Source organism: Erythrolamprus reginae, chromosome 1 (assembly GCF_031021105.1).
Source record: "Erythrolamprus reginae isolate rEryReg1 chromosome 1, rEryReg1.hap1, whole genome shotgun sequence".
In the NCBI taxonomy this organism is placed as follows: Eukaryota; Metazoa; Chordata; class Lepidosauria; order Squamata; family Dipsadidae; genus Erythrolamprus; species Erythrolamprus reginae.
This window is the reverse complement of record NC_091950.1, coordinates 202,561,288-202,577,335: the sequence shown is the minus strand read 5'-3', so window position 1 is coordinate 202,577,335 and position 16,048 is coordinate 202,561,288. Positions and strand designations below refer to the sequence as shown.

At 42.3% G+C, this 16,048-nt stretch overlaps 1 protein-coding gene across 1 annotated transcript; it reads right to left on the bottom strand.

Moving 5' to 3' along the window:
• Positions 1-352: 352 nt before the first annotated feature.
• On the bottom strand, positions 353-14,697 carry LOC139169609 (uncharacterized protein MCAP_0864-like). Its single transcript, XM_070756074.1, has 8 exons — positions 14,659-14,697; positions 4,182-4,258; positions 3,362-3,424; positions 2,948-2,974; positions 2,714-2,778; positions 2,391-2,528; positions 2,110-2,250; positions 353-494 (listed from the first exon to the last, which is right to left on the bottom strand). Exons 2-8 carry the CDS (start codon positions 4,236-4,238, stop codon positions 353-355), a joined length of 633 nt encoding a protein of 210 aa, XP_070612175.1. The 5' UTR covers positions 4,239-4,258; positions 14,659-14,697.
• Positions 14,698-16,048: the final 1,351 nt, after the last annotated feature.

The following is a 16,048-nucleotide window of genomic DNA, read 5'->3' as shown; positions in this document are numbered from 1 at the left end:
CATGAGATCACAACTGCTTTAACAAAATTTGCAATAGTGATGAGAGCTTCATATGAATCACAAGCTCAACTATTTATATATGCAGGGTTTTTTTCTCCAAAGTTTGATCAGAATGCAGGTCAACAAATAGCAGATGTCTTTTTGGTATTCTATATTTAGTCTATAATTTATCTGCCTTTAAAATGGGGATTGGCAACAGGATTAGCAACAGAATTTTATAGACATTTACCAAGAAGTCTGCCTCTCAGTTTCGATGTAAAAACTAAATACTGAATGCAAACGTGTCATCAAGGCTTGGTGCAAGATGGGAAATGACATCTCAGTGCTTTCTCTAAAAGTGGGACCCACTGGGTCATTCTTCCAAAACTGTGTCCTTACCAGGATCCTCAGGTCTTTCACGCCTTAGCACTTCAGCAGATACACGCTTGAGTTTCTCGATTTTCCTTTTCATTTGTTCTTTTTCTATTGTAAAATTTTCCAATACTAGCGTTTTCCTGTAACATAATAAGGACCAGAGAGATATTAGTCCTCTTGCAATATAGAGGCGGGAGGAGTGGAGGAGCCCATATCTAGGGTGGCACAGGGCCGGAATATCCCGGTTTTGCTGGGGAAAGGCAGATATGTTGGGAGACATGGGGTAGGCGGCTCTCGGGGAACAAGAGCTCACTGCTTGAAAGCAATCCCTTGTTCTGGCCCCATGAGCTTAGCTCGGGGTACTGGCGACAAGCGAATCTCGGACCTTAGGCTCAGGCTGTTGATATTCAATGCCAGGTCAGTTGTAAATAAAGCTCCCCTCATCCAGGATTTACTCCTAGATGAGGAGGCTGACCTGACATGTGTTACTGAGATCTGGCTGGGCCCAGAAGGAGGAGTCCCTCTCTCTGAAATGTGCCCAGCTGGGTTGCAGGTGTGGCACCAGCCACGACCCCAGGGAAGGTGGGGGGATGAGTGGCTATTATAGTGAAAAAGACCTTCAGCCTTCACAGGCTCGCTGCTCCTGAGATTACGGATTGTGAGTCCCTCTTTGTGAAGTTGGACCTAGGGGTTCAGTTGGGCTTGTTGCTCATGTACCTGCCTCCCAGCTGCATGTCAACAGCCCTGCCTGCGCTACTCAAGGAGGTAGCTGGGCTGGCAGTGGAGTTCCCCAAGCTTATTGTCTTGGTGGACATTAACCTGTTGCTCGGAGAATCCTCTGGATTGGTGTAGGAGTTGGACCTGACTGAAGTAATTTAGGGTGCAACTCATGAGGGGGGCATGCTCCTGACATGGTATTCCCCACAGAGCAGTTGAGCAATGATATGAAATTAAGGGTCTTAAATATGTTGCCTTTGTCATGGTCAGATCATTTTCTGCTACGGCTTGATTTCAAGGCTTCAATCCTCCTTATTTGGACCGGGAGTCTCTACTCACAGTCGCTCATGCCTTTATCACCTTGAGATTCAACTACTGCAATGCTCTCTACATGGGGCTACCTTTGAAGAGTGTTTGGAAAATTAAAATTGTGCAAAATGTGGCCGTGCAAATGGTCATGGGCATTCCTAGACATGCCCCTCTTTCTCCAACACTACGTGGATTGCATTGATTGCTGATTGGTTTCTGGACACAATTCAAAGTGTTGGTAATGACCTATAAAGCCATACATGGCGTCGGTACTTGGCGGTACTTGTGGGACCGCCTTCTGCCGCATCAATCCCAGCAATTGGTGAGGTCCCACAGAGTTGGCCTTCTCCAGGTCTCATCAACTAGACAATGTCATTTGGTGGTGCGTAGGTGAAGAGCTTTTTCTGTGGGGGCTTCTGAATCAGCTCCTCCTGGAGATTCGCTCTGCCCCCCCCCCCACTTCATTTATGCCACCAGGCTTGGGGCAGTTAGATCTCAGTCCCCCTGGCCGACGAAATGTTTGTATGGCTGTTGTTTGAATGGGTATGACTGATTTTTAATATAATTGGGGTTTTTAGATTGTCTCTATAGTTTTAATTTAATTGGATTTGCTATTGTATTTCTATTGTATATGTTTTTATATGTTGTAAGCCACCCCGAGTCCTTAGAGAGGGACGGCATATAAATCCAATAAATAAAATAAATAAAATAAAAATAAACATTTCTCACCTATGCAGTTCTTCTTTCAACTCATTAATTTTGTGGAGGAGCTCTAATTTCTCCATGGCATCTTTTTTAATTTTTGTGCTGAGAGTTTCATTTTCTTTTATAATTTTTTGAATCTCGTCTTCTTTCTCCGAAGTAATTTTCCTGTAAAATATCAAGAGCAGAGTGAAGTTAGCCCCCTTAGGTTTTTTTACTCAAATTGTAAAACTTGTTTAAAATTAAAACTAATTGAAATATTGAAGAAACGATGAGAAAGTCAGGGTTGCTATCTAAAATTTTCTCACCTCCTCAACTTTTCTTCAAAGTCTTCCGAAATTTCATTTTTTTCTTTGCAAAGTTTCTTATTTTCCTCAAAAAGTTCATTATTTTTTATTTCTAATTCATTTTTTTCAGTCAGCAGTTTAGAAATTTTCATTGTCATGCTGCAAATAATGAAGACCAGAGAGAAATTAGCCCCCAGGTTTTTTTTTTACTTGAATTATCAACCTTTTTATTCATTTTTTATTAAATACACATTAAAAATACCTTATGAAATTATGAATGTCATACAGACAGGGTGAACTTAAGAGGATTGTGCAAAGATTTGATGAACTATGTGAAGACTTACATATAATTCTGCTCCTTCACTCTGTTCAAATCAGCATCAGATCTTTGCGCTTTTGTCTGAACAATCTAGAGAAGCCAAAATAGATCATAAGTCAGGAATATATTTCCGTAGCAGCCCACTTGCTACCCCTCACTACCCAATCAGTCACACTGGGCTTTCCCCCCTCTTTTTATGATATGAACTATGTCTCGGTCATGCACACTCAACAGGTTCCTTATGTACTAGATTGCTTACCTGATGGGAACGCAACTTTATGCTGGGCTAGAAAAAAAAATAGTCTTAGTTAATTTCTTTAGGAAATGTAAAACACAGTGGTTCAAAACAATTATGAATCATCTAAATTTTATTTCACTGCTATTGGTATTGTATGTGGCCAAAGAAGCTAGCTAATGTAGCAACGAAGGAACCGACCAAGAATTAGCATGAGCTCTGATAATTGCCATTCTTTTACAGAAATTACAAATAAACTAGTCTGTATAGATGTGTGTATGGATTTCATATATGCAATAGAAATATAAAGCGAACATATATACTACATAAAATATGCTGCACATGCATTATTAACCATTACCAATTGTGAAAAAATCATTTATTTTCATTTTTCTCATAATTATATTCTAAGGTGAGCTGCAAGTATACATTATATACCTCAGCATGTCTTTGTGCTAGAAGAGGAAGTCTCGAACTTTCTTCATCCGGAGACAAAATATCCTATTTTTAAAAAGCAAATTGACAGTGATTAGAGACACTAATTTTTCTATCAACAATTCTAAATGATATTAAACATTGTTTCCTCTTAAAATCTGGGGTACCAACTATATCTCTGCCATCTAATCTTTGACACATGCCTGGAAATTCACACTACTGAAAAAAATAACATTTTACTATTCTTCCAAAACTGAAGAAAATTCTTGGATTACGGTCTAAAAATTTTCAAAAAAACCCCAAGCAAAGAAAAAGGAAAGTCCAGTCTCTTCTCGGTTGGATGAGTTCCTGCTGTTTTCCTAACAAGATTTTTCAGATGTGGTTTGGTGTTGCCTCCTTTCTAGGGAAAGAAAAGGTGACTGGGTCAGGGTCACCCACTTGGCTTTGTGCCTAAAGTGGGGCAAGGAATGTCGGTCTCTGGGTGCGCAGGGTGATGCCTTAACCACGATACCAAACTGGCTTTCTTGGGTTGCTAATGCAAGCTAACTATGTATTTCAAAGGTCAAAACAAAAACCTAAACGGTCAACTGAGGATAAACAGAAATCACAATTCATATTCTATCTGTCTGTCTATCTGTGTTTCTCCAACTACCTACTGTTCTTTCTATCTATATGTCTGTCTGATTGACTGTCTGTCTGTCTCTCTCTCTATATATATACTATCTATCTATCCCTACCTAGCTACCTAGCTACCTGCCTAAAATTTCTATATGTTTCATCACACATTTACTGTGACAGCGTATGAACAAATGTTTTCTCTTACCTCCCTTTCGAGACGTTTCATCTTTTCTCTTAATTTTGTCAACAAATTGTTTTCCATCGCAAAATCAGTAATGGAGACTAGAAGACAAAGTAATAGGTGAGAATGCAGAACAGCCTTGACATTTTTATTTCCAAAATTGGAATCTAAACTTGAGACAGTGTCCAGAATAGCACATAATTTTAAAATTATATTTGCCCTCTAATTCCTCTACTCTGATCCTTTAGGTAAGGTGACCAGATGTCCCACTTTTGGGCAGGACAGTCCCAATTTTTAACAATTTGTCCCACATCCCGCAGCATTTTTAAAAAGTCCTGATTATTTTTTTTTTACTTCCAACTTGACATCGCATCATGGCAGGGCAGCCTCCAGTGAACTCCAGGTCTGTTCTCTGCTTTTGAGCTTTTTTGGTTGCAGCTTGGAGAGCCTCCACAACTTAAAGAGGAACTTCCTGTGGCGTTAAGGTGATCCCCCAGAGAGTGAGAAATACCCTCAGGACCACAGCTGATGCAGCTACCTGACACTTAAAAGGGAAGCAAGAAATAACAGCCAAAATAAGCCAAATAAGGGACTAAAACGGATGGGGATTGCAGATTTGTGGGAAGGTTCGGAGTGAGAGGTGGTAATAGTAGAATGACTTGGAGAGAGGAGCCCTTGATGCTGTCTGGTTGGATTGATTTGATTGTATTTGATTTGATCGGGAGTTCCAAGGGGCAACGCAGCAGTCATTGCATTTCATCAGGAACAGTGAGGACTTGAAAGATGGGTGAGGAGAAAGAGTTGAAGTGGCGGACGGGTGATTGGAGATCGGAAATCAGAGCTCGGAGATAGGAGACCAGCCACAGACTCCCTCCTCCTAATACCAGATTTAGACCTACTTGGGAATCATTCCGGACGAGCTGTTTGAATAGCAAAGGGCAAGGTGGTGTTTTTGAATGTATATGAAGTTTTGTGCAAGTTGAAAGAACAGAAGACTTAGAGGTGACTAGGCAAACTGGAAGCCCCATGCTGAAAATAAAGGGAGTATCACCTGCTCAGTGGGTTTATTAATTTGGATATAAACGGATTAGAACTATAAGCAACTTGACGACCAATAAGGAACATTGTTGAATTAATTTAGGATTGGGTCAGACTGATACATTAATTAGAAGACAATTGGGTTCTTAACTAACTTAATAACATTAAGAGTTCAAAACTGATCTTATTTAATAATCAATGTAAAACTGTCTAGGTATATCCTAATTCCTATTTCTCTCTTTCCTCTTCTGAAATTCATTTACAATTGATTCCATATTAAATATAGAATTAATATTAATACTGATCAAACCTGATTAATCAAAATTACTTAAGTATTTATTGGCTACTTTATTTAACATTGCTTTGTAAATGAACTGTCATTGATTGATTTACTTTATTACCTACTATAGTTATAGATTGCTTGCTTCTTATTATTATTAATTATTAGATCTTTAATTTTTAATTACATTAACTATTCAATATTTGAGAGGCAGAGATATTAATAGACAAACCTGACACATAGCAACTCTTTTTTTAAATAGTTTAAATAAATATAATAGAAGTATATGGTTAATTGGAGTTATATTCTGGAAATATTTAAAATATTTAATTTAAAACTGGCTTTTTGCCAGTTTTGTATTGGAATGTAGTAAAATGTTGATGTCTTCAGCGACTACATTCCAATCCATGGTAAGGATGCAGCAATCAATCAATCAAAATTATGAAAAGATGACAGAAAACATGGAAGATATGAGGGGTAATATTAAAAGAGTAGAGGATAGAGTAGTCAAAATGGATGGGAAAATAGAGTCTATTCAATAAACATTATCAAAGAATGAGCCAAAAATAAAAGAAATAGAAGAGAAGAGTGAAAAGATGGAGGCAAAAATGCAAGAAACAGAAACTAACAGGATGACAACTATTAAAAATATGGAAGAAGTTTTACTTAGCACGGAACTTGAAAAACCTGCTTTCTTTCTGAGGTTCCAGAACATACAGGAAAATAAAAAAGAAAATAATGGCTGAAATAGTAGCGAGCATTATATGGCATTAAATATGGCAAAGAATAAAATAATACTATGCATAACTTTTTAATGTATTATATTTGTAAATTGTACTTAAAATTAAAATATATATATTGCAATACTATTTTCGTGTTCTATGAAACTTTTTGTTGCTCCATATAGACCAAATTTTTAATCAAGAAACACCCCGGTCAATGGTGTCCTGCTTTACCAATGTTAAATCTGGCTACCTTTCCTTTAGGACAAGTGTTGAACATAAGTAACATAAAAAGATAAGCAAATAAATAATCTTTCTGTCCTAAAAGATCTAGACGAATAGACACAATAATGAAAAATGTGACTGGTAAATTAAATCTAAACCATAACAACATGGGCCCCTAAAGACCATACTAAAATAAGTGTTCTATGGATTTTATAAAGACAGAGCTGTAGCCAAATGCAGCTGCCTCAAGACTGCTTGTAAACTCTGGAGATGATGCAGGAAAAGACCATCTCCCATCGGCCTATCTGCGTATCTCCTGCAGACTTCAGTGTCTGCTGAAACACATTTTCTATTTATATGTGGCTTGCCTTACCTAAAGTCAATACTTGGTAACTAAGTGAAATAAAACATTAACAGATTGTAAAAGGAAACATCAACAGTAACATGGTTTAAAAATGTGAATCCTTCTGTGTAGGGGATGTAACCATGGACCTGCTGAACTATCATGGGATCTATCATAGTACTTGGCTGTGAATGTTCCCCATGAAGAGCCTTTCAATTCAAAGAATATTTTTCTCTTTCATAGCAGAACAGACACGAAATATTCAAAACAATTTCTAGAGGTAATGTTTTTTGATTTAGTGTGTGGGAAAAGTTCTCACTTTGTTCCAAATGCCAATCTGCCAAAGTAGGCCAACAAGCTGCTTTCTCACAGTTCCCTTTTTGTGAGGTTGCGTGACATCACAATTGCCTTAACAAAATTTGCAATAGTGATGAGAGCTTCATATGAATCACAAGCTCAACTATTTATATATGCAGCTTTTTCTCTCCAAAGTTTGATCAGAATGAAGGTCAACAAATAGCAGATGTCTTTTTGGTATTCTATATTTAGTCTATAATTTATCTGCCTTTAAAATGGGGATTGGCAACAGGATTAGCAACAGAATTTTATACACATTCACCAGAAGTCTGCCTCTCAGTTTCGATGTACCAAACTAAATGCTGAATGCAAACGTGTCATCAAGGCTTGGTGCAAGATGGGAAATGACATCTCAGTGCTTTCTCTAAAAGTGGGACCCACTGGGTCATTCTTCCAAAACTGTGTCCTTACCAGGATCCTCAGGTCTTTCACGCCTTAGCACTTCAGCAATTCCACACTTAAGATCCTCAGCACGTCCACCCCTCCACCCGTCCACCCGTTCCACCCGTCCACCCGTCCACCCGTCCACCCCTCCGCCCCTCCGCCCCTCCGCTCCTCCGCCCCTCCGCCCCTCCGCTCCTCCGCCCCTCCGCCCCTCCGCCCCCTCCGCCCCTCCGCCCCTCCGCCCCTCCGCCCTCTCCGCCCCTACACTCCTCCACTCCTCCATCCCTCCACTCCTCCACTCCTCCACTCCTCCACTCCTCCACTCCTCCACTCCTCCACTCCTCCACTCCTCCACTCCTCCACTCCTCCACTCCTCCACTCCTCCACTCCTCCACTCCTCCACTACACCACTCCACTCCTCCACTCCTCCACTCCTCCACTCCTCCACTCCTCCACTCCTCCACTCCTCCACTCCTCCACTCAACTCAACTCAACTCAACTCCTCAACTACTCAACGCCTCCACTCCTCCACTCCTCAACTAAACACCCTCAGCACAAGGATTGGGATCTTGGATATATATATGTATGTAGCAGTCAATTATCACAATGAGTGTTTCATGACTTATCCTATTAAGGCAAACCTTTGTCCTAGAATCGCCATGGCTCCTCATATACATGATAACCTCATCTGCTTTTTGGCTGAGAGTCCCACCTCTGAAATGGTTTCAGCAGTTTTGATTCTGATGGGGGATCCGAATTTAGCCTATTTCTAAAATACCAGCTCAATTAATTTTTAAAATTAATTTTATCCCCCGTTTACAATTAAAATTATCCTTCCTTCTTTCCTCTTTCATTTCCTCCTCTCCCTACTTTCCTCCTCTTCTCCTCTCCTTTTCTCCAGTTCTCGGTGCCACAGGTTCTGTCATCTTATTTTTTGCTTCTGTGCATGCGCGTAAGCTGGTTTTTTTAGCACTGTGCATGCGTGTGTGAAGCGCCCGCACAGCAAGGAGTGAACTAGCATCAAAAAAACTCAGAACCCGCCCCCGGGATTGCAGGATGCTGTAACTCTCATAATTGTGCGCCAAGCACCCAATTGTAATTTCATTGCAAGAACACTGCAATGACTGCTACCTTGAGGACCAGTCATAAATCCTCTTATTCATTATAACCCTAAACTGTTAATAAATAAATGGTCATTAAATGAGGACTGCATTTAGAGGGAAAGGTTTGGCTACTGAGTGCGATGAGAACAGTATAGGATGGAAATAAGCGCGATAATAAATGGAAAGGCTAGTAAATTTTTCTTTTGGGGGGGTGTAATTTTTAAATTTAAATTTTCCTTCTCTAATCATGTGTATAGAAAAAAAGATACCATTAATTTTAAGTTACATTGTAGTATATCATTTTTGCAATTTCGGTATACATAGATTAACCAATGCCACCTCCTTACCATTTGACAGCTGAACAAAAAATAATTATTCCAATTACTTATATGATAAGAAAGAAAGAAAACTGTTAGCCAATATACATTTTAGCCTGTTACTATTCTTAATCACATCAAATTAATTAGATCATAATGTTTCAATTTTCACAAAATCTCCTCCATATCAATTTTCATGTATAATTTAAACCTTCTTCCATAGCAAATTTTTCAACATTGAGGGAATAATGTCGTGTTTGATTGGCAACATGAATGGATGTGTATTTTTGAATGCAAATCATGCCATGTTGTTGGCTGAGGAGAAAATAAGTATGCATAATTATAATAATAATATAATATTATAATAATAGTTCCTTTACAAACATCTGTGTTTGAATTTCTCTTTTTGGACTTAATTGGGGGTTCGCAACGAGAAGCCCGGCAGAAGACATAATAATATGCTTTCGTCCAAGTTGAAGTGAGAGTTGGGGCTGGTTAGGTCTCACAGAGTTTGCTTTCTCCAGGTCCCGTCAGCTAGGCAATGCCGCCTGGCAGGGCCTATTAGACGAGCCTTCTCTGGCATCCCTGGCTCTCTGGAATCAACTCCTTCCAGGAATTCGTACTGCCCCCACCCTCCTGGCCTTCCGCAAGGCTTTAAAACCTCACCTTTGCCAGCAGGCTTGGGGCCGTTGAGTGTGATGCCTAGCTCCGGCCAAAGGATTGGAATCTACATGGGATGAGTGTGGATTCTTGTTTTAATGTATTGGGGGTTTAGATCTGATTTTTAAATTTTGATTTCTTATGCATTGTATTTTTGTACCTATTTTGTTGTGAGCCACCCTGAGTCTGCAGAGAAGGGCAAAAATAAATAAGTAAGTAGGCCAGTCAGAGACATAGAAGTAAGTTGAAGTCATTGAGAATTGGGTACATCAAAAAACTATAGTAAAACATGAAGAACAAAAGTGAAGACTTCTTGTAGTGTGAATGGATTTTGAATATGAAAGTAAATGACCAATATGAAACTGTAATGAGGTAACATGACATCAGTCCCTCAGGACAGAACAGGAAACTAGCCCCAGCCCCAGCCCTAGAGCTCCTGCCCAGCCCTAGCCCTAGCCCTAGCCTAGCCTCAGATGGCCAACGCACACACACGCACTGGAGCTGACATAGGGCAATGTCTTGTGTACCCTCTGATATGGTTCTACGTGCCACCACACGTTTAAAAAGCGTCCGCTTTCCCGGGCAGCCGGCTTTGCTGGCTGGAGAAGTGAGTGATCTGGGACTGCGTGGCTTTGCGCCACTTCAAACGTTTCTGCGCAGAGGGTTTTTAATGGCTGCGCGGGCGCGCACCTGCGCAGCTTATAGGTAACAGTGCCTGCCAACTTGGTAAAAAGCGATTAAAATCGTCTGTTTAGTTTCTAGAAAAAGAGTGAAATGAGATGGAGGTGATGTCATGAGAATGTATCCCTCAAACAAGAATGTTTTGCTGCAGCTGACGGAACATGACACTGAATTCTGTGTCAGAAATGGATATTTTGCAACCAGACTGTTTTTCAAATGTCAACCTCGTGTCCCCACCCACAAAATGTGGTTACATTCGAATAAGCAGGTAGCCATGGCCTGCCCTACTTCCCCAACATGAAGTCAGTGTGGGATGTGATGGGCATGTGGACATAATCAGGGCCAGATTGCGATTATTAAAGCTACCGGAGTGCTGCACACGCAGCTTTGGTTCTCTTGCATGCGGTGTGCATGTCCCAGCGTGTTTTCCCCCCTGCAAAATACTGTATCCAGATGGTTCAGTTCCAAGTGGGGAGAAAGACACTGGAAACATGGAGGCTGATTGGAAAGATGGTTTATTGGTGAACAGGACCACATGGGTTTGAGGTCCTGGGCAACATATGGAGGAGAGAGATTGAGGTATTTATACCCTCTCTTGGGCCTGGCCCTTAAGCTTCCTGTTCCTGTGCAAGAAATGTATTCTGTTGGCTTGTCAGACTCCCAGGTTATGCAGCAGTCATAGTTAACTTTGTAAGTTATCTGAGTCTCAGGCTTGGTTGAAGCTTGCTAATGAAATGAAAGGGCTTGTCCTATTACGGCTGAATGATTTTGCCCTTGGTTAGATCTTTTGTGAGGGCTAATCGCATCACTGAGGCTGAAGGTCTTTTGTCTTGTAGATAGGCTGGTCCAGTCCTGCTGGGGCTATTAAGAAAGGTGGGGGCTGTTTTCCAAGAGCATGTTTCTCCGTTAGGGAAATATAATATTCTACCTTTTAAATATTTCTCCAAATATTTCATTCTTCTAAGACAGGGTTGGGTGCTAGCTTTCCATAGGATCACTAAACAAACTGTAACAAGTTGAGGATTACCTGTAATAACGTTCACCTATCTCCAGTGATGGGCTCCTACGGGTATGGTCAGGTACTCAGTACCGGTAGCAAAATTTTGATTTTTTTTTTCTTTTTTCCCTTCTGGGCTCTGGGTATGTTTTTCCTGTCGCAATAAATTAGGTTGAATATGTATAATTTTAGAAGAGCTGTGTGTGCATGTGTGTACATACACTTTATGTAGTAGATAATCAGGGGTGGGCTACTGCCCGGATGGGGGGTGGGATGCAGTGGGGTAGCGAAAATGGAACTCCACCCCAGAACACCCAATTTGCACTGAAAGATGTTGAAATGCATAAGCCAAGCCCACAGTGTGGTAGTAAAAATTTTGATAACCCCTCACTGCATCTATCTCCTTCCCACTGAAGTACTAGCTAGGAAGAGAAACTTTGGGATTCCTACAGATGTGGAAGAAGGACATAACAATGCACGCCATTTAGATTTATTAGTTATTAAAATTCTACTGTACAATTTGTCATTTTGTGTGTGTGTGAGAGAGAGACAGTGAGAAAGAAAGAGACAGACAGAGACAGAGAAGGGGAGGGGAACATTAGAGTTAGCCTAACCTCCAACACCTATACTAGACCAGAGGTTTCCAACCTTGGCAACTTTAAGACTTGCGGACTTCAACTCCCAGAGTTGAAATTGACTGAGAAGTTCTAGGAGTTGATGTCCACAAGTCTTAAAAGTTGCCAAGGTTGGAGACCCTGTACTCAGGGATGGGTTGCCACTGCGCATCAATAGCAGCCGCCAAATTGTGCAACCTGCAGGCAACCACTCTGGTGCCAGTCCTATGGGCTACCACCATCTTTTTTCTTTAATTGTTTGCATTTTTTTTTTTTGCTTCGTGCAGACAAGCAAAACCTTGTGAGGAGAGGCACATGCGTGCAAGATTTTGGTGATTTTTTGCATCTAAAAATCACCAAAAACACACATACACGTGTTCCCTTGCAAGATTTCAGCACATTTTTTGCTTCCTGCTCATGCGCGGAAGCCAAATCATGCTGGGGATGCACATGAACAATGAGATAATCCAAGCTGCGTGCACACCCCACCGGTAATAGCCGGTAGTAGCAATCCTCCCTAGCCTGTACTACACTACAGAATCCAGACATCCCTAATAAAACCCACACCAATGCCCACACACACCCCAGGACCAGTCTACCAGCTGTGCCAGCAAGGTAAAATTCACTGCTCCTTCCTCAAGGGGAGGGGCATATTTTCGCACCTCAGTGGGGACTAACGCAGCAGCAGACTCTCCACCCCCCCCACCACCCAATTAACAAAGAGGAAATCCAGAAAGACTGTTTGATTCCGCTCTACCCCAGGACCGGCTGAAAGTCATGACAATTCCTGTGCGCAACGTCCAGGGGGCGCTCCACACATCCGAGGAGTTCAAAGCAGGGAGAGGAAGGGGTCAAGTCATCCTGCCATGATTCCCATCAGGGATTGAGCTCCGGGCCAATTTGCATTGCATATTCCTCACAGAGACACACCCACGCTCCAGCCAACGGGAAGTCTTCTTATATCATGCGCAGAACGCCCAGAAGAAGCCAACCTTCTCGGTAGCGTCAGAGGACTAATGGAACATGCGCAAGAGAACGTTTCCCATAGTAATTCCTGGGGAGCGTGGGCGGCAACGTTTCCTTTAATCTCCCCTCCGATTTGCAGGATAGGCTGCAGTAGCAGGCAGGGACCACTAGGTGGCGGCTGCTGTGCAGCATCCCAAGGAAAGAGATTCCTCCTGTTAGCAGGCTACAATGGGGGGCGGGGACAGGACACTCGGAATGAGTCGGGATCTTTAGAAAGGGGCCGCAGTCCAAGTGAGGTTTGCTAGGGTGGGAGTCTTCTCCCCTCCTAGCCACAATCTCCTGTAAGTGCAGTAATTTCTTTCCTTTAAGGCAGGGGTCTTCAAACTTGGCAGCTTTAAGACTTGTGGACTTCAACTCCCAGAACTCTCCAGCCAGCATATCTGACATAGCATAGCTGACTCTGGGAGTTGAAGTCCACAAGTCTTAAAGTTGCTAAGTTTAAAGAGCCCTCCTTTAAGGCTTCTTTTTCACTTGATCCAGTGATTTTGGGAAAAATTGGGAGCTCAGGATGGAATCTTGTCTTTAAGATATCTTCCCAGCATGCCAAGCAAGTGTCGGAGTGCCCCGGTCTTCCCCATGGACAATCAGTGGCCTGGATGATTTCTCTGTAGGAAAGACACTGCTGGCAATGCTGCTAGGAGATCCCTGGTGGAAACCAGGAGTGAGAGGTTGAGGGATCCCTCGTGAAAGTGAGTGGGATTCAGAGATACCAAGTTTGAGTTCGGCTCTGCCCCGACTTCTGATGGCCTATCAGCTGGAAGGTGAGGTGGCTGTGTCAATCTAGTCAAAGGCACATCCTGGATGGATCTTGTGGCACTCAGTAGTTTGAAGGCAGATTCTTACCAAAAGGCCCTAAAAAGGTCCATTTCTGCCTTGTTCCATTGGGCGGATTCTCTCCAACCCCTGAGCTAAAACAGAATTCATCTCATTGGGGACCTCAATTTAGACCTGCAAGAGGGCTGCTTTCTTGGTCTTAAAGAGCCAGCCAGGTGGGGCTAGATCTCACGCAGTTGGGACATCCCTTCTCCACCAGAGACCCTGGAGGAAAAGTTAGTCCTACCCAAAACAATGGCAATTAATCCTGTGCACAGAGCAGATGGGCGGGCCCCCAAAAATGTGCTGGCGATTATGCTGGGCATTTTCAGATCAGGATAAATCTGGAAAAATTTCCCCTTTTTTTCAAAGGAAAGTCAAATTAACTTTAACTGTAGCAAGGAATGTGTTTGTCAGGATGCCAGTTACCTTATGCAGGAAGAAGGACAACTGCATCTGATCCCATCCCTCAAAATAACATTTCATCTGGAAGGTTTTTCTAAAAAGATCAGTAGGATCCATTTAAAAGCTGACAGGATTTCATCCCACAATTGAAATTTTCCTACCTACCTGCATGGGGAAAAGAGCTCAAGCAGGTCAAAGGAATTCCTGATTGTGGGAACGCGGGAACTAGTGTCTTGGAATGTGCGTGCGAAAAGCTATGAACTGGACCAACAACAAAGTATTCTTAGTTAAAAATAATGGTAACTGCTTTGATGTCAGGAAATTCTCATTCCTAAATTATATATCTATAGGTGGGCAGTGGGAGTTGAATGAGGCTATCTACTACATTTATAGATGTAAAATTATAATGAGCTATAATTCTTTTTTTTTCTAAAATAAGGAGAATGTGAGATTTTTCTGAATTTTCTAAGTTAAGGAGAACCTAATACAAAATTCTGGACCAGGAAGTTTATGGTGGCTATCTAAAAATTTCTCACCTCCATTTCAATTCATAATAGTCTCGGCAGAGCTGCTCATTTTTATCCATTAAGTCAATGTTTTGGAACGTGATTTTCTCCATTTTCATTTCTTCTTTTTCTCTTGTTAATTTTTCAATTACTGACGTTTTCCTGTAAAATATAAGGACCAGAGAGATATTAGCCCTCTTGCAATGTAGAGGTGGGAGGAGTGGAGGAGCCCATATCTTGGGTGGCACAGGGCCGTAATGTCCCGGTTATGCTGGGGAGAGGCAGATATGATGGGAAACATGGGGTAGGCTGCTCTCGGGGAACAAGAGCTCGCTGCTTGAAAGCGATCCCTTGTTCCGGCCCCATGAGCTTAGCCCGGGGTACTGGCGACAAGCGAATCTCAGACCCTAGGCTCAGGCAGTTGATACTCAATGCCAGGTCGGTTGTAAATAAAGCTCTCCTCATCCAGGATTTACTCCTAGATGAGGAGGCTGACCTGACATGTGTGACTGAGATCTGGCTGGGCCCAGAAGGAGGAGTCCCTCTCTCTGAAATGTGCCCAGCTGGGTTGCAGGTGTGGCACCAGCCATGACCCCAGGGAAGGTGGGGGGGATGAGTGGCTATTATAGCGAAAAAGACCTTCAGCCTACGCAGGCTCGCTGCTTCTAAGATTACGGGTTGTGAGGCCCTCTTTGTGAAGTTGGACCTAGGGGTTCAGGTGGGCTTGTTGCTCATGTACCTGCCTCCCAGCTGCGTGTCAACAGCCCTGCCTGTGCTACTCGAGGAGGTAGCTGGGCTGGCAGTGGAGTTCCCCAAGCTTATTGTCTTGGTGGACATTAACCTGTTGCTCAGAGAATCCTCTGGATTGGTGCAGGAGTTTATGGCCACCATGGCAACCATGGACCTGACCGAAGTAATTTAGGGTGCAACTCATGAGGGGGCCATGCTCCTGACATGGTATTCCCCACAGAGCAGTTGAGCAATGATCTGAAATTAAGGGTCTTAAATATTTTGCCTTTGTCATTTTCTGCTACGGCTTGATTTCAAGGCTTCAATCCTCCTCTGCAGGGAGATGGAACTGATTAGGTGATTCCTTCACAGGCGCCTGATGGACTCAGAGGGCTTTCAGAGGATACTTTCATCTGCTGGTCCATTACTCTGGGGGGGAAGAAACCATCATCTTTCAGCTGTGGCAAGGGGCACGTTTGCCTGGTGTACCAGTTGCGGCCTTATTTGGACCGTGAGTCTCTACTCACAGTCGCTCACTCCTTTATCACCTTGAGATTCAACTACTGCAATGCTCTCTACATGGTGCTACCTTTGAAGAGTGTTTGGAAAATTAAAATTGTGCAAAATGCGGCCGTGCAAACGGTCATGGGCATTCCTAGACATGCCCCTCTTTCTCCAACACTACGTGGAT

What these genes read in the sequence shown, in the direction of transcription:
- LOC139169609 (XM_070756074.1), bottom strand. Translation starts at nt 4,238, where the DNA reads ATGGAAAACAATTTGTTGACAAAATTAAGAGAAAAGATGAAACGTCTC. An exon ending in TAGCACAAAGACATGCTGAG is followed by an intron (nt 2,975 to 3,361) that starts GTATATAATGTA and finishes TTTTTTTTCTAG; the next exon opens with CCCAGCATAAAGTTGCGTTC. An exon ending in TAAAGTTGCGTTCCCATCAG is followed by an intron (nt 2,779 to 2,947) that starts GTAAGCAATCTA and finishes TGGCTTCTCTAG; the next exon opens with ATTGTTCAGACAAAAGCGCA.